Consider the following 24,630-nt stretch of genomic DNA (forward strand, 5'->3'; position numbering starts at 1 on the left):
GGCTGGTGCCAAAGCCCCCATGCCCCCAAGCACACCACAGACCCTCCCGGGGGGGGGGGGTATGACCTGCAGGCAGCTGCTGATCCCAGCGACAGGCCAGGTGGCATACCTGGTGTCTCTACTCTCTGATAGTGGTAGGGATTCACGCAGACCTCGTCCTTCTTCATGTTGAAGGCGAACTCACATAGCTCCATGGCCCGCAGCTCGTGGTGGCTGTGCAGGTCGGGCCATCGCCACAGGCGGCAGTAGATGACATGGGGGAGCCCTTTCCGATGGGACACCTGCAGCCGGCCATCCAAGGACCTGCCGGGACAGGGAGGGGCAAGAAGAGACAGTGAGGTAGATTTTGCTGGTCTCCCCTCCAGGATGGCCACCTGCAGCTCCAGACGTGTTTGCTGGCAGGCACTCAGAAAGCTGTCCCCTCCCCTCACTGCTCTCAGATGCAGAGGCCAGATCAGAGAGTCGTCATTAGTGCTGGAACGCATTCCAGAAGAAGACAACAGAGACCCACTATGGGAGGCCAAAAGGCCATAGGCATCCCATAGCTGGCAGGGTGCACCTTGCACCCCCAGACCCCAGAAGGAGTTCTCCACCCCATTCTGCTCTTCGCTCCTGCAGAGAGCTACACTCCATGTAAAGGGGACAGCACTGGACTCATGCTTGGCAAAGGTCCATGAGCCACTACTCTGGTCCCTGCTCACGTGGAAGTATGGAGAGGGGATAGGACAGAACAAGGCAAGGAGAGCTCTCCAGGCTCAGATGTGGGGACCACAGTGACTCGAGGAAGGGTGGCCAGTACACGGCTGTCTCTAATCGCTCCAACAAGCACCCAGTTCCTCCCTCACATGTTAGAAAAAAAAACCCCAAAACCCTCTCCTGTTTAGTTGTTATTTGTGGTGAAGCAGAGAGGGAAATGAAAGGGAATTTAAAATGGTAAAAGCCTCCCTGCAGACCTCTCAGGAGTGCCTTTCAGTTCAAGGGCTGTTTGCAGGTAGACCCAGGTGTGACATCCACAACTGTCTCCTGATTCTGAGACTTCAGAGCTAAGGCCTAAGGGGCCGTGCAAGAAGTGGACAGGGACAGGGCCTGGGACTCCACACCAGGCATGGTCCTGCAACTGCCCCCTGCCTTGCTGGGACAAACACCTGCAAATGACCAGTGCCCTGACCGTGGGCAAATAATGTCTTCTGTGGTGATTTGGCCTCCAAGCGGCTGTGACCTGGTGCCCCTGCTCTCAGGCCAGGCTGAAGTGTGGTCCCTGACCAGCAGCAGGGGTCCAGGGAAGCTTGTTAAAAATGTAGACTCTCAGAGCCTATCCCAGCCTGCTAAATCAGAATCTTCCTCTTTATAAAATCCCCAGGTGACTTGCATGACAACAGTTTAAGCAGTACTACAGAACATGACAACTGAGCTGCTCAGGAGTGTCAGAAAGCATCGCCAGCCACAAGCAAGGGGCTGCGAGATGTAAGATGGCATCCAGTATCAGACAGGCAAGGGGATTTCACTGGCATGAAACCCCTTATTTAGCACAAATTTGATGAGCATCTGTCACATAAATGTAAGGGGACAGTGGCAGAGACCTCACAGTGGAAACAGACCAGCAGAGTGGAGTGATGCTTTCTCCCATGGAGCTTCCAGTCCAGTGTGCAAGACTGACATCAATCAAATAATCACGTTAGCTACAATTGCAAACTATGAAAGTGTTCTGAAGGAAGAGTACAGGAAACCACGAGAGTATTTGACCATGGGGGCCTCCCTTTGCTGAAGGGTTGGACGAGGCATCTCTCTGAGGAGGTGATGGCCGACCTGAGGTCTAAGGGATAAGTAGGAACTAAAGGGGTATGGGAGACGAGCATTTCAAGCAGAGGGAAGAGTACGTGCAAAGGCCCTGTGCAGGGTGGACAACATCGTAAGGCAGGAGGAAAAGAACGAAAGCCAGAGCGATGGCAGCGGAGAAGCCAGAGAGCTGGGTACAAGCTGAGGCTGGGGTGGCGGGTAGGGCTGACTCTGTAGGGCCATGGGGGCCACAATAAGAGTGCTTTTTTCTAAAAGCACTAAGTAGCCTCTGAGATGTCTAAGTGGGCTGTGTGTGTGAGTGTCAAAGAGACAGGCCCCATGAGACTTCTGGCTGCATCTGACCAACAGGTCGGGGGTAGTGGGGTAGGGGAGTGCAGAGCAGATGAGATGGATGCTCATGAAAGAAGAGGTACCCTGGTAAGAGGCAGTGCTGCTCTTTCTACAAGAAGGCCCATCCTAGGCCCTCACTGGTTAGTGGCATGATTTTTTGAACACTGGGCAGGGCTGGCAGAAAGACATTTGCAAGTTATCCCCCTGTGTCCCCTTATGACCAAAGGCACCCATTTGTCTGAAAAAGAGGATTTATGGGCATCTGAGAGGAAGGGGCCAGCCAGTTGCAACCAGAAACACCAACCAAAGAAAGAGAAACAGAGGGATCCAATCAAACTCTCCAAGTCACTGGCCAAAGGACAGACAAAGGTCAGTGCTGGCCTTGGTCATAGGGACTGACTGGGAGCTGCTGACTAAGGGCATCTCGAAGGATGTAATTACCTCCCTCCTGTGGGGCCCCAGACCAAGGAACCCCTACAGCTAAGAAACACTAATTACCAGGCTGAACAAGAGAGGACAGCCTGGGACTCGTCCCTAAGGTATAGAAGGAAGATCATCTGATGTGGAGTCATAAGACTTGGGGACAAGATGTGGCTCTAGTCCCCTAGCTGTGAGACTGTGGGCAAGTCATGAGGAATCCAGGATCTTCAGTTGTCCCATCTATAAAATGGGGATATTGTCCCACTCCCCTGACCTCATGATGCTCAGTATCCATTTGAACGTACTTTGTAAAGCACCAACAAATGAGCATTATTACTTTACAGCAGCCACTCTCCACACCCAGCCCTGCACAAGTGGGATGAACTGTGGGGTTGAATAGGAGAGAAAGGGACAGTGGGAAGCGGCGAGTGGGGACAGGGAGTTACTCAACTGTCCTCATTCTCTTGCAAAGCCACCAAGTGCCCACAGTTTAGGGAAGTGGCCACATTTGCTTTTCAATGCTTGACAAAAGCCTCAACAAAGGGCCAGCTGGACATTGTAGCCACCTCTGCAGGGGAAGGCCCTGGAGAAAGGCTCAGGCCAGCAGCAAGGGGAGGAATGAGGCTGTGGAGGGGGGCCCCACTTGGGTGACGGAAGGGGGTGGGCATTTGCTTTGAAAATAATATTAATAATACATGAATTATTTTGATAATAATTAAATTTTTAACAAACAAAGGAGCTGGAGTAATCAAGGCAGTATGGTAATGGCATAAAGACTGACAAATAGATCCATGGAACCTAACAGAGTCCAGAAATAGTCACATATACATGGACAACTGATTTCTACAAAGGCCAAAAGACAACCTAGTGGTGAAAGGACAATCTTTTCAACAAATGGTGCTAGAACAACTGGATAGCCATATGCTAAGAAAAATGAACTTTAACCTATACATTGTACCCTATACAAAAATTAACCAAAGTGGATCAAAATGTAAAACTTAGAACTATAAAACTTCTAGAAGAAAACATAGGAGAAAATCCTTGTGACCTTGAGATAGACAATGATTTTTCATATGCCACACCAAAAACACAATCCATTAAAAAAAAAAAGTTGGTAAATCAGACTACGTCAAAATTTAAGTTTCTGGTCTTTGAAAGAGACTATTAAGAGAATAAAAACATAAGCTGCAAATTGGGAGAAAATATGTGCAAACCATATATCTGATTTGGACCTGTTTCTAGAATATATAAAGAACTCTGAAAATTCAATATTAATAAACAATCCGATTTCTTAAACAAACAGGTAAATGATTTACACAAACACTACATAAAAAGACTTAAAGATGGCAAATAAGCACATGAAAAGATGTTCGACCTCACTACTCATTAGGGAAGTGCAAATTACAACTGCAGTGACACAGCACTACGTAATTATCAGAGTGGCCAAAATGAAAATGACTGTGCCACGTGTTGGCAATGATGTGGAGCAGCTGCAACTCTCAAATGTTGCTGGTGGGAGTGTAAAATGATACAACTACCTTGGAGAACATTTTGGAAGTTTCTTAAAGATATGAACCTACCATATGATCCACCCATTACATTTCTAAGTATTTACACAAAAGAAATGAAAGCGTATTCCAAAGACTTGTGCGTGAATGTAATAGCCCCAAACTGAAAATTATCCAATGTGCATCAGCAGATGAATGAACAGACAATTTTATATCCATACAAAGGAGTACTACTGAGCAATAAAAAAGAATGAATTATTGCTACACACAACACTATGAATGAATCTAAAAATAATCACACTGAGTAAAAGAAGACAGGCATGATTCTGTTTATGTAAAATTATAGAGTAATTTAAAATAAAGTAAAAATGTAAACTAATCTATAGTGACAGAGAGCAGATCGGCAGGGATGGAGGGGTATGTGCAGGGATAGATGAGAGGGAGAGATTACTAAGAGGCCTGAGGAAGCTTCCGGAAGATATAGGTTATATTATCTTGATTGTAGTGGTGGTTTATGTGTGTATACATACAAAAAAAATCTATTAAATTGAACACTTTAAATATTTGCAGTTTATTTGTAAATTATCCCACAATTAAAAAAAAAAAAAAAAAGCAAGGACTTTGGAGTTGGATAAACCTGGATATAAATACTGACTCGGGGGCTGGCCAGTTAGCTCAGTTGGTTAGAACATGATGCTGACAAAAACGTCCAGGGTCCAATATCTGTACTGGCCAGCTGCCAAAAAATAAATAAATACCGACTCTGTACTCACTAACTATATAAACGTGAGCAAATCATATAATGTCTCAGTCTTACTATTTTTCATCTAAAACGTAAATCTCTTCATTGGACTGTTGGGAGGACCAAATGATATTCTGTGCAGAAAGCCCTTGGCACATACTAAAAACACAATAAATGGCAACAATCTACTGGCATTACTGTTGTGTCGCTATTACTGCCTCATTACTATGATTGTGCCTGGCAAAGTAAGGTACACAGGAGGTGCTCAAAAACACCAGTCCCTGTCCCTGCTTCAGTGATCTGGGTGCACAGTCAGGAGAGTCACAATGAGACCTCATGTCTGCCTGGTGCTTTTAACTTTCACAGACTTCTGTGCCCTTTATCTCAGATCATCCCCACCACAATGCTGTATGGGAAATAAGGCAAGTCTTGGAAGGGTCCCACCTCACTGCATCCCAGTACATTTGAGAGGCAGAGCCCATGTCCTAGCACCACATGGCATCTGCATCAGGGCTGCGGCTCAAAGCCAGTTCTCCTGGCTGCCAGGCCGGGTCCTGATGGCAGGGAGACAGGCACGCTGTCACACTACATTCTGGCTTGGCAATGTTTTCTAGAAGTCATCTGGTCCATGCCCCTGCTCCTGGGTGATTTAATTCCCAAACTCATGACAGGGAAAGCATCTTATTCACCTCTTCTTACGCATCAGCAACTACTCCTCTTGGTTCAGAGTCTGGGCTACCCAGAGCCCCGATATTATTCCTTCTTTCTCCCTCTGTTCCACTGAAAATACACACTAATGCTTACCAAAATAATAATAGTAAATTGAGAGTTTCAGCGGCTGGATTTAATATCGCTGATGTGTCCGGAACACACCCTCCCAAGCTTTACAGAGCTCCAGGCCCGTTAAGTAAATCCAATAAATAAGTCTTAATTCTGAGCTGATGTTACCATAAACATGCTTGGTTGCAGAAAAGGGTCTATTTATGACCCACCCTTCTCCCTGACCCAGCCCTTCTTCCTTGCTCAAGACCAGCTGCAGCAGCTAAGACTGCAGTCCCAGGAACCCACCTTTGGGCCTCCTCCCCATTTACAGCTGAGATATCTTCCCACATCCAGTGGCTTCCGATGAGAGACCCCCAAAAGCCTTTCTCCAGCAACTCCCTCAAGCTCCTTTGACAGAAGGTTTTAATTTTTAAATACATTCTTCACTAGCCGAACAATTTCCTGTGGCAGGAAATTAGGTTTCCTCCCATTGGCTCCAAGTGGGACCCGTGAAGTGTCCCAAAATGGTGCTGGAGCCACAGCCAAGGATGTGGACATGCCAGAGTCCAAAGCCCATGGAGAAGGTGGGCCCCGCCAGAGCACTCCCCAGGGAGAAAGGGCAGGACAGGGGACCACCTCATGCCAGATACTACTCCCATCCTGGTTACCAGTGATCAGCCACCCACGGCCATCTGGGGGATAGCATGGGGGTTAGGGAGAAGGTGGGAGCAGAGCACATAAGTTCCAGAAACACACCAAGATCTACTCAGCACAAACTACATGCCATGCACTCTCTCTCTAGCTCAGAGAACGCGAGGGGCTCTCCCAGGGTCATCTGACTGATGCTGAAAAATGGGGGTTGGAGGTGTGGGACAAAGAATGCTTTTTCTGTTATCCCATGCTACATCACTATCAGGATCATTAACCTCTTATCAATCACCCAATAGTTTTCAAACACCTGCCCCCTCCCAGGCACTGTGCCAGTTACCTGGGCCAAAGAAGGGAACAAAAGTAAATTTGTTAACACTATCATATTTCAGTTGAAACCTATCTTATTTAATAGACACATAGACACATGCACACACATACAATATGTGCCTCTTTCACAGACAAGCTTTCCTTTCTGACTATTGAGTAATAACAACAACAATAGGTAGAAGTTACTACCGCTATGTGCCAGGCACTGTGCCGGTCACTTGATGACTGTGGTAGATTGAATATCACCCCTCTCTGTAACCATGCCCTTTGCTCTATGGCTCTGTGGCTCCTCCTTACCGTGGGTGTGGTGTACTTTCTTATCCCTTGACTTCAGGTTAGGCTATTGACTTGCTTTGGCCAATGCGATGTGAGCAGAAGGGACGGAGTGCCACTGTGTGTTTCTGCTTGCCCTCTTGCACCTCTGCCATCACATGGGATCCCTCAGGCAGCTGCTGCCCCATAGCCTGTGCCCATGATTGAACACATTGGAGCAGACCTAAGCCAAACCTGTAGCAAGGAGCCAAGCCCAGGTTAGCCACAGAAGCATGCAGAAGCATAGACAAGGGTTACTGCAAGCTGCTGAGTCTGGCGTGCTTTGTTATGCAATGCTAGCTGGCTGATACACAGAGTTCTCCTCCAGGCTTCCCAATATGCTTGCAGGTATCATTGTCTTCATATACTGACTGAGAAACAGAGCACCTAAGAGGTCACCCACTTTCCTAAGGCCCCAGAGTTAATATAAAGTGAAAACAGGCCATGTGACCCAGACTCTTTCCTAACTCTAAATGGGGCATACCCCTACTCCCTTACCTTGAACATAACATCAGGACAAGACTTAGCCATTTCAGAAGGACTCAGTTTTTGTTTATGGAGAACAGCCTACCTATCGGCTTTCAGAGTCAATCTGCATAAAATGTGAACTTGCCACAAATGATGTTAAATTTCTGAAGTGGCCCAAGTAGTGCTTTAATAACTTCGAAACCAAAACCCCTGGCATCCATTTCACCTCAATTTGTTCTGCATCTTTACATTTTCCCCCTAACATTTGCTATGTCTCAGTGTAAGGAAGAGGGGTATTTTCCAATGTTGGGGATGCCCACAATGCCAGGCGCCCACACTCACACACATACTGCCCAGAACGTACACACTGCCACTGGCATGCCCATCTGCCCTGAAGATTTGACACACTCTGCTCCCACCTCTCTCCTTTTGACTACTATCCCCATGCTCACTTGCTGGCAATCTTTATAAAATCTTTATACTCTGCTTTTCCTGAGTTTTGCATTACATGAGGGTTTTATTTATTTTTTTCTTTTTTCTTTCTGGTTCAAAATAAAAGCAAGGCTTGAGTGACTCCATGTTTGGGTTAGGTGCTCACTCATCAGACCTTCTAGAAAGGCAGAAAAAATTCTGCTGGTGACTTAAAAGACTCCTTGCCTTGGTTTCATTTGGCCTTTGAGCTGCAAGCAGTCCAACCTGAGATCTCTTTCTGCTGCTCTTTAATATGCAAGTAACAGAAAATGCCTTTATTTCTTCCATGCAATAGAAAGCCCCAGGCCAACCATTTAATAGAATAGCAAATATGAAAGCCCTGAAAATGCTGCCTGCCAAATGAGACATTTGATTTCGGGGTTCCCCAGCACCCATTCCCTTTCGCAAACAGTCAAATCCAAAGCATCCTTTGTTCTGGGCAGAGTTCTCCCAGGAGCTATGTGCCGACCGAGGCCCCTGGCTGCAGGTGGTAAACCGCAGAGGCCAAATGTTCAGAGAACAAAGAGTCCTGGTGAGGTGACACTCTGGCTAATTCTGTGTCCACCTGAAAACTCACTTTGGAGAACTGTGACAACTCGCACTTGAAGAATCTCCCTTCATATTTGCAGTTGAAACAGACTCTGATGCCTTAAGCGCCTTGGTGAAGGCCACCCAGCAAATTACCACAGCCTCCAGTTGCTCTTTCCCTGCAGTGGGGCTGACACTGCACACCTCACTGTCGATGATATCTGTAAGAAATGTACGTGAGTCCATTTTCATGCCTTGGTAAGTCAACAACGACGAAACATAATTTTTTCTTCTTATTACGTCTTAAGTTACCTGAAGGTCTCACTCTTGAGGATGACAGTTTTTGCTTTTTTTTTTTTTAAAAGGGAACTGAACAATTGGTGACTCTGGGTGAAGGACATATAATGTAATTCCTTGTCCTATAATTGCAACTTTCCAAAATTTGAAGTTTTTATTAAAATAAAAAGTTACAAATAAAAAGAAATTGACTGTACACTGAATATACTACACCCAGAAACTTCCAAAGTATTTTATTGTTTATTTAAACTCCATTTCCAACTCAGCCTGCCACAAAGAAGAAACCTAGTGAGGTGAAGTCTGCGGGTAGACGGGTTCTGGATAATTGGGATTTCACTGTAAATTCTACCACAGTGACCACGTGTTCTACCTCTACCCAAGTTTTGTAAGTGTTCTTGAGTTCTAGAAGTGTGCTAAGCACGTTTTTAAATATTCCCATTTAGATTGGCCCACAAGGAGCTGAAAACAGGATTTCATAACCCCAGTGCCACTCACTAAACCGTTTCTACCAAGAACAACTCAACTTCCCTCCAGACTTGCACATGGACAGTATCTGGTGCTTCAGGCATCAGTGCTGCAAGTTTGGAGGAAAACCAAATAAAATGCCAGGCTGAAGCCCCCTGTGCTGTTCTCGAGAAGGACAACTAGTCCCTTTTTCACTTCTCCCCCATGTGTAGGCCTCCCCTTCTCCCTGCTAGTTCGCCAAAGCAGTTGGCTCAAGTCCACGACCAGTGCCCCAGGCAGATGGGACGGCCTGAGTGGGAGCCCCAGAGATCACAGGAAGCCTGGAACACCTTGCCTTGCCTTCTCAGGAGGGCTGGACCCTACCGGAAACACACAAAGATCATCTGGACTTCGGGGCATCCCACCTCCCAAGGGCCAGGGGTGGTCACAGACTGTACTTTCTGGAAAAGGAGGAGGCCAATTATTGGAGAAAGTTCAGCTTGATTATAATCATCTGTAAAGCACATGAACATTAAGAACTTTCCAAGATCGGGCTATGAGTAAGGCGAGACCCAGAGTTTCTCAATATCAGTACTACTGACGTTTTGGGCCAGATAATTCATTGTTGGGGGTGTGGGGGGGGGGCTGTTCTGCATATTGCAGGATGTTTAGCATTCCCAGCCTCCTTCCTCTAGATGCCAGTAGCACCCCCACCCCTAACTATGACAACCGAAAATGTCTCTAGACACTGCCAAATGTCCTCCGGAGGGCAAATTCGCTTCCCTACCCCCTTGAGAACCCCTGGGTTAAGGAAATGCTCTGGTATGAGCACAGGTGGGGTATACAGAAGCAATTTACACCTGAGAGCAGATGTTTACCCACTCCTTTTCATTCATTATCTCACCAGATACAAGGAATCCTACGAGGTGGGTAGCATCGCTCCCATTTTACAGAGGAAACATTCATATGATGTTGGCTGACTTGCCCAAAGTTGCCCAGAATGGCAAGAAGCAGTGCCTGGCCTTGAACCTGGATGTTACACTCCAAACCCAGCTCTCTATGACTGCAAAACACACTGTGTTTGAATTAGCAGAGATTCTCCTTTGGCTCTGATGAGACAGTCATCCTTGTCCCTGCCCTTCCCCCATGCAAAGGAGGTGGTTAAATCCTGAAGGAGGAGGAGGTGAGCGTTTCACTTGAGACCTTTCTATTTAATAGCTTTGGTTTCCACAAACTGCTTTTTTTCCCTCCAAGCACGAAGTTGATGGGAATTGCTTTTTCTCCAGTGTTGGTAGGATTATAGAACTTTCAAGTCACAAACAGAAAGGGCTACAAAGATCTTGGACTGGCCTCTGATTACTGGAAGAAAGGGAAAAGTTGACAGGCTTCACAGAACCTTCTGGATAGCCATTTCACTCTGACGGAAAACTCTGCTATTTACATTCACCAATTAAGACTGAAGATGGTTTATTTGTTTTTTAAGAGATCATTCAGGGAACGTTCAGGATACTCACAGACCTTGGCAATGTTCTGATGGGTTTAAGGCGAAAGCAAACTTCACCCCAGCTTTTATTATAAACCCCACCCCCAAAGCTGACCTCGTACAATAAAGTTTGAAATGGAGTCCTGAAGCCGGGTGTGTTTAGCTATCTCTTATCAGGCCTCTGCTTTGCAGCAGGGCTGTTCATGTGGCCAATGCTTTGAGGCTCTGTTTCCAAACTGCTTTTGGAAAACGGACTAATTTGCATTGTCAATCTGGAGGAGACCAAAATAAGACACCAGGATTCCTTCTTTCTGCGATGACACGGTGCTCCATTTAGGGAAACAAAAATGAGTATTTAGAGAAAGACATTTACCAGCCTCAAAAGTCTAACTCTGGAAGGAAGGGTAAAAAGAAGGGAAAAGAGGAACAAAGAGCTATTGGATACTTTTAGATAATTATCTTGCCTTTTTCTGAAGAAGAGAAAACAGACTTAGAGGTGGCAAGGTGGGATTAAAATAGTTATCGACCTTCCCCTAATAAATGTCTTAAGACCAAGAAATATGAGCATCTTTGCTCTTTTAAAAATAAAAAAAGTGGAGCACCAAAAAAGTCACCTCCCCTGACACATGCAATTTCTCATGTCTTATCTGCCAGGGAACTTCAGTGTTAGATCACTTCACAAAACAAACAATTCTTATTACAGGACTCTTAGTCATTCTGTTTTTCACTTTCTTCCACAGAGCAGAAACCATTCAGGCCTGAGTATCCTCTCTCTGCCCTCTTTTCCCAGACCCCATTCCCAGCCTCCCAGCTCCCGCCATCAGTTTTGCATGAATTGGAGGATCATGAATCACTTCCCGTGGGCAGACTGCACGCTTGCTGCTGGGATTTTCCTTCTTTCTTTCTTTTTTTTTTTTTTTCTGGAGAAGATTCTTACAGCCTTTTGGGGAAGTGGAACCAGGCGATAATGATGATAACTGGCTGCCTTGTTCTATCAAAACAAATCTTACAATTTCTAAAGACTTAGAGGAAAATGTCAGGCGGGCATTCGTGACTAGGGGAGTTGGGGGAGGAGAGGTGAAGAGGGCAAATGAGGCGGTTTTGTGTTAACTGCACAGTTTTGACTTCCTTAATTATGAGTCACTGGCCAGAGAGATAAAACAATGTCACAAGTGCTATAGAACATGAGAAGGGTAAATTGAGCAACTCAGGCACATTCAGAGAGGTAGTGCTTCAGGACAAATGCTCACTTAAGCTCCTATTTTACAATTCCTGGCAAATGCCATACACTATGGTTAGGAAAGGAACATTTCCACATCTCAGTCTTACCACATTTAAAACTCAGAGGCCCAAAACCTTCAGGATTCTCAAACCTTTCAGTTCAGCCATTGTGGGGTAAGAGTGGGGGAGCTAGAAATAAGGGAGGGGTGAGAAATGACCACATTTCCAGAAAAAGTTAGTTGAAGGATCATGGAGTTAAATAACTACCTTTGCATGCAGAAAGTGCAGCATTAGCAGGATACCAATTGCTAACATTCCACAAACACTCCGCTTCTTTCTGGACCAAAGCTTTACAAGCTTACATAAGCTGTTTCCATCCGAAATGCTAACAAAGAATGGGTGTTCTGTATATTCTGGGCATCGGTATCCTGAGGACAGTTAAGCAGCCAATTAGCATTCCTTTCTGTCTAAGAGTACAGACTTCCTATTGTACCTAAACAAAAGGTTCTGGTTAATTGGGGGCAATTTCACCTAAGAGAGCAAAGAACCCCTATAGGCAGGAAGGTAGGAATTCCAAATAAACAAGAAGGGAGGACCTCAGATGCCAGGCAAACACTTAGAATGTGAGGAGGCAATAGGCTCCCCTGCTCAGGCTGGCATCATCAACTAAATGGCTCTTCGTCAGAAGCTGCATCCCTGAAGCAGCTACAATCAGGAACACAGAAAGGCTTCCAGGTGAGGCTCCCTCCCACTGGGTCCTGGACACTTACAGCTCTCTCCCAGGCCAGCCCTCCCAGTACCTGCCTCCTGCCCCCACCTCATCGGATCCCTGCTTCTAAGACAGCAGATCGATGGTACCAGGCCTAATCTACAGGTATGGAAACCCCAAATGCTTAAGCGGCCCAAGTAGCAGAGGTAACACGTGGCAGCCACAGCATCTGAACTTGCAGTCCTGCATCCCCAGCTGCAGGGTGACATGCTCAGCTGATGTGTGGGTGCGTAGGAGGCTCTCTTCAGCCTTCTGATAGGTCCTATTATCCTCCACCTCAAAGCAGTGTCCCATTCTGTGGCTCTTTCTGCTCAGAATGACCGACCTCTCACCATCTTCCCTCCTCAAACTCTTGCAGCCCCTACTGTCCTACACTCTTCAAACTCACCCTCATTTAGCACCAGCGGCCCAGTATGACTAAATAACTTGTGTATTTCTCTAGCTTCCCTTCCCAACTAAGACAGGAACTCCTTAAGGGCAAGGAAATCCAATTTAACTGTTCTTGTATGCTGGATGGAGAGAGGGGCTTGCAGATCATACGTGCTCAGAAGCAGGTAGTGATAATGCAATTACCACTCTGTGCATCGACACTGGCTAAACTTCACAGTATCTATCAGAAGATGTAGGAACCAAGCAAACAAAAACCACAGGCTGCCCACCAGCCAGCCTTATGGACCCAATGAAGAAGTCAAGCCTCCGAGCAAAGGGATCCACAGACACACACCACTGCCAGAGGGCTGATACCAAAAACGTTAGGTCATCAGCTGGTCTTGAAAGGCGCAATTAAAAACAGCAGGGGAATGACAGGGACAGCCATAGGTGCCAGTTTGGCTAAAGCAGCCAGTGGGTAAGTGCAGGAAGCTAAAATGCTTTTGAATGAGGAAATTCCACCCACTTCACCTGCCATCAGGGAGAGACAAAGTCATCTTTGGCTAAGGTTGTAGGCAGATATCAGATAGAAGGCTTTGCAACACATTTGCTCAACAAATATTTGTTAACTGGAGATTTTATCAGCATTCGATTTATCAGATAAAGGAATTAAATTGATATCAAACAACTTCCTGAGAGAGAAGGTTGCTTCAAAGCAGAAAGACACGGGAGGCTGCAGAATCACTAACCTCAAAACTCAGAGGTCATGAAATGAATGAGACAGATCACAGACGTACTCACATCTGCAGCTGGCTTTGGTGGAATTTGACCTGGACACAGGGAGCACAAAAACAAAAAACCCAAACCCAACAGTAGTATCAACAAAACAGTGGCAGTCACAACTACCATGGGATATAAAGGAATTAAATTGATATCAAACAACTTCCTGAGAGAGAAGGTTGCTTCAAAGCAGAAAGGCACGGGAGGCTGCAGAATCACTAACCTCAAAACTCAGAGGTCATGAAATGAATGAGACAGATCACAGACGTACTCACATCTGTAGCTGGCTTTGGTGGAATTTGACCTGGACAAAGGGAGTGAACTCAAATGACTTCCGGTGGGATAGTCGAGGCTCAGGAACCACAGGACTTTGGAGCTGGGGTGGGGCATTTCACCACCACCCCCCTTTTTTCTACATGCAAGGAAACTGAGGCCTGGGAGGAGACAGCATTTACCCAAGAATCCTTCAGAGTGAATTTCAATGTTCTTTTATTCTACTCCAGGAATTCATAGTCCCCAAACTATCTATGGCCCAAAATGGAAAATGCAGCTGTTGGTGTAACTGGACAAAGAAGCTAATGCCACAACACAGGGCAGACAGACCGAGGGGTTTCTGCACAGGAGCACTGCCTCTGCATTGCCCACTCTCCACGCACCCAGCTGTCGGCCTTGCACCCCGCGGTCTGTCTTTCAAGCAGGCAGTCAAGCCCAGGCCCATCTCCCTGCTCTGTAAACAGTTCCGCTCCCCTCCCTCCTCGCCAGAGGGGCAGAACACCACACACCACTGGGGCCGGGATTGTTTAGTAACAATGGAGGGGGACGTTCAGCAAGGGCTGAGCCGGAAGTGAATCACTGGATTCTCAAACAGACTCTTGCAAGGAGCAAAGAGCAGCGGGAGGGGCTGTGGAGGCTCAGCACCCGGCAGGGCCTGGCAGGCTGGGGGGAGTCCCTCGAGACTGCTCTCTTCCTACCCCACCCAGAGCACCCTTGAAACTCTGCCTGGCTGTGAGCAGGGGGCAGCTTCGTGTGTCAGGTGAGATCTAGCTCCGAAATCAGCCCAGCCACTTCCTGAGTGATCCTGGGTGCTCCCTGCTCCCTGTGTTAAGCAGGAGGAGGAAGAGATGGAGAAGAAGCACCTCGTTCGTCCCCACTGACCCTGCTTTGTCCCCATGCCCCTTAAGAGGTCTGAACCTGACTGATCAGCTGATGACTCTTCCAGCAGAAGGAAGAGGCTCATTGCCCTCCCTCCCTTGCTCAGAGCATCAACTACTTAAATGAAGATGTCCTCAAAGGAAAATACAAAATACAGGGGACAATGGCTGGACATGACTTAAATTCCACCTAAGTGTCTGATAGAACATCCCCTGTCCCCCACCCCCAAATACAACCCCCCCGCAAGTCCACACTGATTCTCACTCAACCCTCATGCCATCGAACAGTCCCCTTCAGCCCCCTCCCTCCCGCTTCTGGGCCTCATCTCCACTGACCTCCAGGCTGCCCTGGCCACCTGCTCTGGGCCTGAATATCACCTTCAAAGTCTGGTCTCTGCTAGGATTTTGTCCTATTTTATTCAAACAGTTTCCATACACACACAGGAACACACTCTGCTGCTTTAAGCATCTGCAGGGAGAGCACTTGGTCATCTAGTCTGTATTAAGTGCCTACTATGTGCAAGGTACTTGGTGAGTATCTCTGTCTTAACTTCCTTTGCAAGAGATCAAAGACTAAGGAACCAATCCAGGGAACATTTAAGATTCTGTGTGCAAGAGAAGCAGGGCCAAGGGCACCCCACACTATATACAAATCTGTCCTTATATTTGCTTTACAGACTCTTTTCATAACTAGCTTTCCCACACCTACCTCACCTTCATTAAGAAGGTAACATTGACCAGTTGCTTCCTGTGAGAAAGATCTGTGCTACGCACTTTACATTTAAACACGTTTGTTGTGTAGGACAGGGCTGCATTTTCCAAAAGAAGACAATTAAGCTGAGAGAGGTTAAGCGTCTCCCATGAGGTCACATAGCAGGCAGGAGAGCAGAGTTAAACTCTGAACTCCAAATGCGAAAGCCCAGGCTCTTCCCACCGTGTCATGCTGTTGTCCTCTGTGCCCCACCTGCCTTGCAGGGAAACATGGTGGAAACAATCTGAGACTGGGAACTGGGATGTGGATTCTAAATCTGCCTCTTCCCCTTGTCACCTGGGTGACCTTAGGTAAAGTGTCCCATATCCCAGGGCCAGTTTCTTCATTGGTAAGAAGGGTCCAGTTGGGAAGATTGACAAGGGGTTTGTGTGAGAGACTACACGTGAAGGCCCTTCATGCACTCAGTGCTACACCGATGAAAGGAGTCACCTATCACCTTTCATTTATGTGCCAGAAAATCACTCAGTGCCGCTGCTGGGCATCTACCCTGAATCTTAAAGTTATTCCTGGAACAAGTTGGTGGCAAGGTCAGGAGAATGTGAGATGAGATGTGAAAGCATTCTAGAAACATCATCTGGGGACAATTTATTTTGTCTTTAAAAAAAAAAAAAAAGTACAAACAGCTTTGAGCACAGGCCGAGAGATGAACAATTTCCTTCTCCTACCTACCAAATTCTGCGAAGCCTTCCTGAAACTCCACCCTTTATGAAAGTGAAGGTCTAAAGCAGTATCTGGGTCTCCCAAGTCCCAGCTCTGCTGGTGGTGACTATGTGTGAGTGACTCTCACTCTCTGAGCCTCTGCTTCCTCATCTATAAAATGTGCAGGCTGGACCAGATTTGTTCGAGGTCCCTTTTCTGACAATTTGTGGCAATGAATCAGAAGCTTACTGGTTTTCCTCACATTTGGCAGACTTCTTTCAGGGGAACTTCACTGAACAGTGGAAGAGGGAGCACATTTCCAGCTCCCCAGCAACACCATTCCATTCTGGCTCCTGCTGGGGAAAACATTCCCATGGTAAACTCCCCCAGGCCCCTTGTGAGCCTGGCTTTGTGAGGTTAAGGGCACCCACAAGGGTCACTTCTGCCTGCACTCCAGCCCGCACCATGCAGGGCTCCAAGCAGGAGTCAAAGAACTGCAGCAACTGCACCTCTGAGACTCCATGCCCATGCCTGGCCAGGGAAGACCAGCAGCGGGGAAGGCATATCTGTTGTAATGTTCTGCAGAATCAGAAACTTGTGTCAGGTCATGAGAAGATTGTCGAAAGCAGGACCTCAATGTTTTTGCAAAGACAGCACAGTTATGTGTCTAAAAGCACGGCAGCTTTATCACATGAAAGATGTGGTGCCACTATGGAACTACCGATAGAGCCTCGTAAGCAAACCAGTCGCTGGCTGGGACACAAATCTCTGTGCCCTGCAAATACCACCAAGCCCAACACATAGCAGATATAGGAGACACTAAATTCTTACCGATTTTTAATGAATTAGTTAGGTGAAAATTGAGGGCCAAAAATGAGTTCTAAACAAATATTTGTTCTTTCAAAACACATTTTCTTTTTTTTCTTTTAGCTTATTTTTTTCATTGTATATGTTTATGAGGAACAGTTTGTTCCACATTTTCAAAACATACTCTTCCATAAGAAACTTTTAAAATGAAAATAAAACAAACTACAAAAACATGAGACTTTACAAATGAAAATAAACAAAAAGATCCCTGAAAATCAACACTCTTCCCTTTATAGCCTGCAATGAAATATTACCCAGCCATAAAAAGAAATTCACTTCTGAAACATGCAAGAACATGGATGAGTTGTAAAATAACTGTCATGTGAAAGAAATCAGACAAAAAGAATACATGCTGTGTGATTCCATTTATATAAGATTTTAGGAAATACAAACTAATGTATAGTGGTAGAAAGGTGATCACTGATTGCCTGGGGACAGGGGGACAGGGGGCAAACAGGAGGATGAAATTAGTAGGAGTACACTTTTGGGAACGATAGACGTTTCACTATCTTGATTGTGGTGATAGTTTCATGGGTTACACAAATGTCAAATTCATCAGATTGTATACACTTGAAATGTGCAGTCTATTATATGTCAATTACACTTCAACACAAATGTTAAAAACAAAAAAGCCCTAGAATTTGATGGGAATTCTTCCAGAAGCCTGATTTTAAAATACAACAAAATCCAAAATCAAAGTCTGTCTTTGGACAAGAAAAAAAAAAAGAGAGAGAGAGAGAGATAAAAATGCAACAAAAGTAATCAAAAGGCCCAAACACATTGCTCCAAGACATTGTGTCAAAATTGTCCTCTAGGGCCGAGCCCATGGCGCACTCGGGAGAGTGCAGCACTGGGAGTGCAGCAGCTCTCCTGCCGCGGGTTCGGATCCTATATAGGGATGACCGGTGCGCTCACAGCACTCACTGGCTGAGTGCGGTGTGGCCGGTCTCAAAAAGGACAAAAAAAAAAAAATTGTCCTCTAAACTCTGAAAAGAGCCAATACTGAAACACTCATGAGCAGCATTAATTCTAAAAATGTGTGACAAACATATACATTAAAGACTGCACTGAAAAATTAGTGACGGCATATCTGCTACATTAACATCTTAGCTATTTAGTTCTTCGGGCAAAAATGTATACAGATCCATTACTTGGTGACTTGAAAAGTACCACTCTGGCTGACACTCCTCCTAACAACTGTTCATCAATAAAAGCCCTGAAGGGCAAAGCATCCCAAAGTGGGTCACCAAATTTCAAAGTGGCATTTGAGAATAAACCGCATACGGGGACGCCTACCCCTTCTGCAGCGGTCTCAGGGCTCTGGCTGTCCAGCAAGGATGTCTTGCCTGGCGGGGAATGATCCACTGGGCAAAGGGATGTGCCACAGAAAAAGGAGGAAGGTGTTTAAATCCAGAGTGAGCTGAGGGGTATGCGGATGCTGAGCTGTCTCCTGCATGCAGGCTCATGTCGCTGTGTTCCAGATCAACATGGAGTGCCCACCTGATGACTCACAGGGCCCCTTTCATGATCATCATAAGCCTACTTTGGAAGCTATTTTCTCCTTTAAATGCTGAGGTCACTACAGCTCCACCGTTATTTAGCACAGTGGTTTTCAACTGTCTTAAGATGCCAGCAGCCTCTGCAGTCATCAGGCCTCTGGACTTTTCTTGTCTAGCCTCTTATTCCAAGACAAACCAGATGCCGATTCTCTGCCCATCATGAAGCCTGAGATTCGGAGGTGGGGGTATGGTGCAGATCATCATTTAGAAACCTCTTATCTAGGACACTGAGCAGAAAAAGCACTTAACACACTTAAGATTGACACTAGGGGGGAAACAAAGGTGGGGGCAGCATTAACAAGGTGAAAAATAGAGTGTCGCCATTCCTGGAGGAAATCCTTTCCAACATGTTGGTGATTTGTCCTCAAAACTTCTGCAGAAAGACCTAGTAGATTGCCAATGCAGCCCCAGGGCCGAGTGTTTCTAGTACAATTCCACACAACCCATGGAGGCTCAGTAAATGTTCACAGATGGTGATGAATTCCTACTTCTGGCCAAGTGTAGGGGAAAAAAAGCCTAGCTATTCAACATTTGAATACTGACAGCCCTAGAAACAATAGGAAAAAAAAGACACACAGAAGAATGAACACACCAAAAGGAAATTAAAAATCTAACGGTTTAGCAAAGGGGGTAAAAGAACAGTGGATGCCAGACTACCTGGTCCAGGCCCCAGGTCCTCACTACCTAGCTGTGTGGCCTTGAGCAAGTTACTTAAGCTCTCTGTGCCTTAGCAGCCTCAAACAATCCTGTGAGGTAGGTATGATCATCCCCAATTTAAAATTCGTGGAGTAGGAGAACGCAAAATGTGAATGACATTGCAAAGCCTCAAGAGCAGCCTACCACCCACCACAACTACACCACCCCACCTCATCCCCAGGCAAACTGAGTCTGCTTCAAATCAGGTTTGTACTGGTTTTTCTGGGGAACTTGACCCCAAGTTCAGTTGCCAAGAGAATATAAATAAGCCAGTACCTGCTGGGAGCCCATCAGAAATAAGCCATGAACCAGAGAGGGTTAGAGTGTTATGGGTGTGCAGGAGCAGCCTCAAGGTATCAGACTTTCTGGGTAATAAAAGACTAGCTTACAGGTCATCTACTCCAACATCCACAGGATGCAGAGCTCTATTAGAAAGTTCTGCCATGTATGAAGCTGAATGCAGTCTGTTCCTCATAGATTTCTGCCTCCAGATCCTAGTACAAGCTTCGGAACTTCGTACAACAAGTGTCTCTGGCTGGGCTCCCTCTGCTCCAGCTTCCAAATCCCTAGGCCTTATCTCAGATGAGGCCTGTCTCATCTTGGGGACTTCTGCTGAGCTAAGCTGATACACAATGAACATTGTGGGGCCTGAGAACTAGAGCCCAGGTCCTTCCCCAACTTGTCCCCTCTTGAGATTCCTCCCACTGCAGCCATCCTGGCTATAATCCCAGGGGAGAAGTGTGGACCCATAATAGTACATGATATAAAGAGTCCACCAGTACGAAGAAGACATAGCTTATCCCAAATGTTGGACAGAAAACATGCATAACAGAGAAATGCCTTGAATGTAACAAGTTCTCAATAAATATTTATTATGCAAACGAATGATCAATCGAAGCCAAGTCAAGCCCCTCTTTCCTCTTCCCCACCTCACTCGTGGTCAATCTGGGCAACTTCCATAAGAAACTTCCCGTGGCAGGAACTGGGAGACACAGAAGACAGCCATCAATTAATTGGTCTGGGCCGGAGGTCGAAAACAGGCAGCTGCCCACAGATGTTGTGCTTGGCCTGCATAGTGCTTTTTGAATTTTTAAATTAGTTGCCAACTTTTAAAAGCTGTGAGATTTCATATGTAAATGAAATTTAGATTTTTGGCTTTTCTTGAAAAAACTCAGAAGATCTGGCAACACTCTGCCACTGGCTGATGCTGAGTGTGGCCAATGCCCCTTTAGACTGGGAACAAACCCTGAGTCCTGCTCCATTTTCTTACCCCGGGCTCCACTTTCCACTCTCTGCCTGTCCCTGTGCTTCAGCTTGCACCCCTACCTAAGCCTCCAAAGGGGAGGCATCACTCCTTTCAAAACGAAATAGAACTCAAAGGGACTGGAAAATGGCATTGTAGGGCAACCTCATGCCCTGGTCTCCTCAGGACAGTCAGATCCACACCTGTTGTCCTGGTGTAGTTACTAATGGCATTCCCGCTCACTCTCAGAGCCCCATTCAGCGAATAAACCATACCACTGCCCTGAGCCTCTGCCAGCTCTGGACCCACCTGGCTCATACCAAGGATTCTGTACCTAAAGCCCTCAGAAGGTCATTTGCGCTCTGCATAGTTTCACAACATGAAGGTGTCAAACTTCCTTCTGGCAGAGTTCATTCCACAAAGAGGGCACTCACACCCCCTACAGAGCTCCAGCAGAGGCTGCTGATGGCTCTCTCCTGAGCTGTGGCAGTGGCCAGCCCCAGAGGGCCTGCAGGTCTACAAGTGCCAGGGGAGGAGAGGAAGGGACGGGCAGGACTACACATGCAGCTGGAGTAGGCAGAGGTAAAGAGAGAATGGGGGGGACGGGAAGGGAGAAGAAAGGAGAGCATGAGAAAAAGAAGTCTCTAAACAACTCTACCTCCTGGGTACCATTTCTCTTGCCTGACACTAAAGGGAGAACTAAGCCACCTCCATTCTACTTTCAGTAGGAACTGGGGAAGAAGAGAGGCTGGAGGTTTTTAGGATAAGATAAATCATTAAACTGTACTTATTGTCTTTTCTAGAACTCCCATTTCTCTTGCCTGACACTAAAGGGAGAACTAAGCCACCTCCATTCTACTTTCAGTAGGGACTGGGGAAGAAGAGAGGCTGGAGGTTTTTAGGATAAGATAAATCATTAAACTGTACTTATTGTCTTTTCTAGAACTCTCCGCCCTCTGGGATCAAACACCCATGCCTGGTGACAGACAGACATGCCAACCTTTAACTGACTGAAGTAGGTCAGGGCTAGAGGAAAAAATAATTCTAGTTACCCAACATTTTTGATCAGTTAACATTTCCTGGGGCCTTTGAACACAGCGGGAGCAGTACCTGGCTTTACAGGGGCTGCTTGGAGAAGACACAGGCACAGGAAGGGAAGGAGGTACTGTCAGCTGCTTTTTATACCAAACACTAGCACCCAGAATGCTCCAGTACTCCCCAGCGCTGCTGCATTCTTGAGTATTTGCTAACACACCTGAATTCCAGCCTAGGCCAAGAGGGAAGTTTTAATTTAACCCTAAAATCAAAGTATTCCCTTCCCAATCTTTAACAGGTTAAAGGCCACGGAAGGAATGATTTCATTGAGGGAGGAGGGGAGTAGAAGTCTCTCCTCCCCCTAATAAAAATTCTGGCAAGAGCAGACACAGTGGGGAACAGCAAGCCAGAAACCAAGTACTGCTGTCTTGACATTTCGTAAGAAAGCCTGACGTAACTGGATATCACAGGGCGTCAGAGCTTTATTTTTTCCCCTAATGTGAGCAAAAAGAAGAAATCTGGTTCTTAAAATCCTTAAGGTCCATGTGAACTTAAATCCCAAATGTTCTCCTTTTCCAAAGTGTGCACATCATAGAAGAATCGCTGCAGCTGGAATCTGTTTTTAAGTTTCCTTTGGTAGCTGCCTCAGATACGCCCAAGTCCATTTTATTGGGCAACGGAGAGCTAATATAAGGCACAATCTGTGTCTAAATACGTTTCCAATGCTTCAGTCTCTCAAAGGTAATTTTGTAAATAGGCACAGTGAAGGATTCTGCTTTGACTTGGGCTGGGAATCAGCTACAGTTGCTTAAACACTGATCAAATTCCACAAAAAGGGTAAAGAGAAAACACAGTAAAAAAAAATTAGATTTCACATCTTCCCTGATCAAGTCAACCAACAACTTTGGGTGTGGAGGGTTAACGGGATGGAGTTTTCACGTCTCCTAGGGAGGGGAGCAGTTGAAGGATATTTATAAATGCTCAGCTGGACTTTGGCTAGGGCTGCTTTTATTGATCTAGACAAACACAAATTATGATGCCTGACAAGACTTGTACATACAAATAGCCATCTGAAAACAGTCACAGGCCTAATTGAAGGAGACAGCAAGAAATGAAAGGAAGAAAGAAAGAAGGAAGAAAAACACCCAGACCCACAGAGCAGCATTCCAGCTGCCCAGAGAGGCTTTGCCTTTAAGGGGAGATGGATGTTTACTTACACAGATGAATTCAGTTCCCCTGGGTTCAATTGTCCCGGGAACCACTCAGCGCAGGATGATTGGAAAGGAACGAATTGCTCTGCTCACCAGCAGGCTCTCCCCATACACACGCAGACCCGCTCACGCTGATCCTCTGCGGTGGCAGGCTCAGCCCTGGTGTCACGCGGGGAAGCAGGGTCCCAGCAACCGGAACCCAAGCAGAGGGCCATGAATAATGTCTCTGCTCCACCCACGTAGGGGGTTTCCTACAGGAACAGAGGCTTCCTGACACCCCTGGAGTCCACACCCTCACCCAGAGAAGGATAAAGCTGGAGGAACTTTACCCAGCACTCTGGCCGGCAATCCCATTTTCTGTGGTGCTAAGAGGAAAGAACCTGACAACACCCAGAAAGGAGAAATCCATGATTTGGAAAAGCATCAGTTAGAGCAGGAAAGGACCACAGAGGCCACTAACCTAACTGCAGCACAGGCAGGGGCCAGGGGGCAGGACTCACTGGGCCAACCGACCCAAAGACAAGAGGGGACTTGTTCCCAGTATGGGGCTTCTAATTCCCCATCCATTGTGCTTCCTAGGGTACCAGCCTGGAGCTGCCTCTTGAGATGTTTTCCTGAGATGCAGGAACTATTTGCCAATTTGGGAGGTTACCGGGCAGAAGGGAGTGAACCGCATGATAAAGAAACACCACACAAGGCTTCCTAGGAGAAGTCTGATCCCTAAGAGGTCCCATTTTCTCTGTGGCTAAGAGGAAAGACCTGGCAACACCCAGAAAGGAGAAATCCAAAAGGAGAACAGTACTTTGCAAGTGTGTTCCAAACTGCTTAGGAAAGAAGACATTTTGACCTGCCATTCTGGCCCCATGGGCATTCTATCCAGATTACCAGGAAAAAATAGATTTCAGAGAAATAATCATCCCCAAACACAACTGGTAATGGCTAAAATTACACACCTTAAACATTTGTTGAAAATAAAAAACAGACTGAAGAAGCACATTTCTTGGCAATATTCAAAAACTGCAAAATTGACCCCGGGAAGAAATAAAAATGGCTAAAATTACACACCTTAAACATTTGTTGAAAATAAAAAACAGACTGAAGAAGCACATGTCTTGGCAATACTCAAAAACTGCAAAATTGACCCCGGGAAGAAATAAAAAGCATAGAAAAAAACATCCAACACAAAATGAAATCAACTAAAACTGCAGACAATGAATGTCACTGACTAAAAATTGATGAAAGAATCCAGTAACTCTGTTATGTAAAATTTTACCCAGGAAAAGTAGCCTTAGTAGAAATAATGGCACACACAAAAAATTCCAGAATGGCAGAAGCTATAATCAGTACTAACAGCAAGCAAGTAAACAAAATCACAACCAAATTCTGTGATAACATGCACATGAAAAAGAAGTGATCCTAATGAAAGTAAATTTAGTTTAAAAAAACAAAAAAGAACTCAGGAACAGTTTCACTGTGGTACACCGAAAATGGCTGAGGTATTAAATTGGCTTGCAGTGCTGATATACTCTGTTTAAAGTGTTTATATTTGTGAACCAAATAAGAACATCAACTGCGTCAAAATGGTAAAACAAAAAAATACCCTATACTTTTTTAGAAAAATGGTCAAAAGTGAAGCCTAGGCAAAAACCACAGAAGCAGCCTGTCCTGTCCTATAGTGCCCAGCTTCCCCGAAGAAGGAGCCAGACTCCTCTGTTGGGCACTTGTCTCCATGCCATGATCAGGGCCAGGCACCAGGGATGGGTTAGGCCCCAGCCTGA

General features: G+C 46.0%; 1 protein-coding gene across 2 annotated transcripts in view; it reads right to left on the bottom strand.

Annotated features, from left to right (window-relative positions):
* The window catches only part of SMAD3 (SMAD family member 3), a 121,668-nt gene that overhangs the window by 24,069 nt on the left and 72,969 nt on the right, over window positions 1-24,630 (bottom strand). The window contains exons 1-2 of one of the 2 annotated variants that reach the window (XM_008572501.1): window positions 22,859-22,923; window positions 110-303 (exon numbers count right to left, since the gene is read on the bottom strand). In XM_008572501.1, the coding sequence (XP_008570723.1) occupies window positions 110-194 (85 nt within the window). In that variant the 5' untranslated portion in view covers window positions 195-303; window positions 22,859-22,923. Of the gene's footprint in view, window positions 1-109; window positions 304-22,858; window positions 22,924-24,630 lie in introns of those variants that run through there. The other variant, XM_008572500.1, reaches the window with a different exon arrangement.

Source organism: Galeopterus variegatus, unplaced genomic scaffold (assembly GCF_000696425.1).
Source record: "Galeopterus variegatus unplaced genomic scaffold, G_variegatus-3.0.2 Scaffold794, whole genome shotgun sequence".
Classification (NCBI taxonomy): domain Eukaryota; kingdom Metazoa; phylum Chordata; class Mammalia; order Dermoptera; family Cynocephalidae; genus Galeopterus; species Galeopterus variegatus.